At 69.1% G+C, this 933-nt stretch overlaps 1 protein-coding gene across 1 annotated transcript; it reads left to right on the forward strand.

Moving 5' to 3' along the window:
• The first annotated feature begins 6 nt into the window (after window positions 1–6).
• Window positions 7–927, forward strand: CELA1 (chymotrypsin like elastase family member 1). The gene is given in 4 exon segments (XM_017728692.1): window positions 7–162; window positions 164–312; window positions 410–510; window positions 760–927. Coding segments are annotated over 4 exon segments (447 nt in total). The 5' UTR covers window positions 7–95; the 3' UTR covers window positions 890–927.
• Window positions 928–933: the final 6 nt, after the last annotated feature.

Below are 933 nucleotides of genomic sequence, written 5' to 3' on the forward strand. Positions count from 1 at the left end.
CGGCACCTGCTTCCCTTCCCGCGCCTCCTCCCGCGGCCCCGTTAAAGCGCCCGCGGGGCAGCGCCTCGGTCCCGCCGTGGCCCCCGCGCTCCAGGATGATGCTGCAGCTCGTGCTCCTCGCCGCCCTCGCCCTCTGCGGTGAGTCCCGCCCGGAGCCTTCGGCCTCGGCACCTCCTGACACCCTCCCTGACCCCGCCGCTGGGGACTCACGCCGTCCCTCTGTCCCCAGGGCGCTGCTCCGAGCTCGATCTCGATGGGATGCAGCGGGTGGTCGGTGGGACCGAGGCGCGCTCGCACGCCTGGCCCTACCAGGTGAGTCCTGCCGGGGTCCCAAGGGCGATCCCGGGGCTCTCCTCGCCCCGGCACCCTGCGCTGAGCCCCCCCTGCCCGTGTCTCGCCCCCTCCCCAGATCTCCCTCCAGTATTACTCCGGGGGCAGCTGGCACCACACCTGCGGGGGCTCCCTCATCCACAGGAACTGGGTGATGACCGCCGCCCACTGCGTGAACAAGTGAGCAGGGCGGGCCCCCTCCTTCCTCTCGGGAAAGCTCCTTTCCCCCAAAACCCTTTCCAAGGAGAAAGTCCGGCCGCCCCAAGCCGCAGCGCAGCCGCCCTTGGAGGGCTTTTGGGCTCCTCCGGCAGGGGCTCCACGGGGCTGTTTCGGGAGCATCCTCTCCCTGCTCTGACCCTTCCGCATCAGCTCACGCTTGGAATGACCGTACTTTGGGGCTGAAGGAGTGTTTTTGCACCTTCCCGGCAGTAACATGAACTACCGTGTGGTGGCCGGCGAGCACAACCTCAACAGGAACGAGGGCAGCGAGCAGATCTTCAGCGTCAGCAAGATCATCGTCCACCCCTACTGGAACAGCAACAACGTGGCCGCGGGGTAAGGCCCGCGGGAGGGGGCCTGGGGGGAGCCCGGCCGGGATCCGGC

Source organism: Corvus brachyrhynchos, unplaced genomic scaffold (genome assembly GCF_000691975.1).
Source record: "Corvus brachyrhynchos isolate BGI_N302 unplaced genomic scaffold, ASM69197v1 scaffold193, whole genome shotgun sequence".
Classification (NCBI taxonomy): Eukaryota; Metazoa; Chordata; class Aves; order Passeriformes; family Corvidae; genus Corvus; species Corvus brachyrhynchos.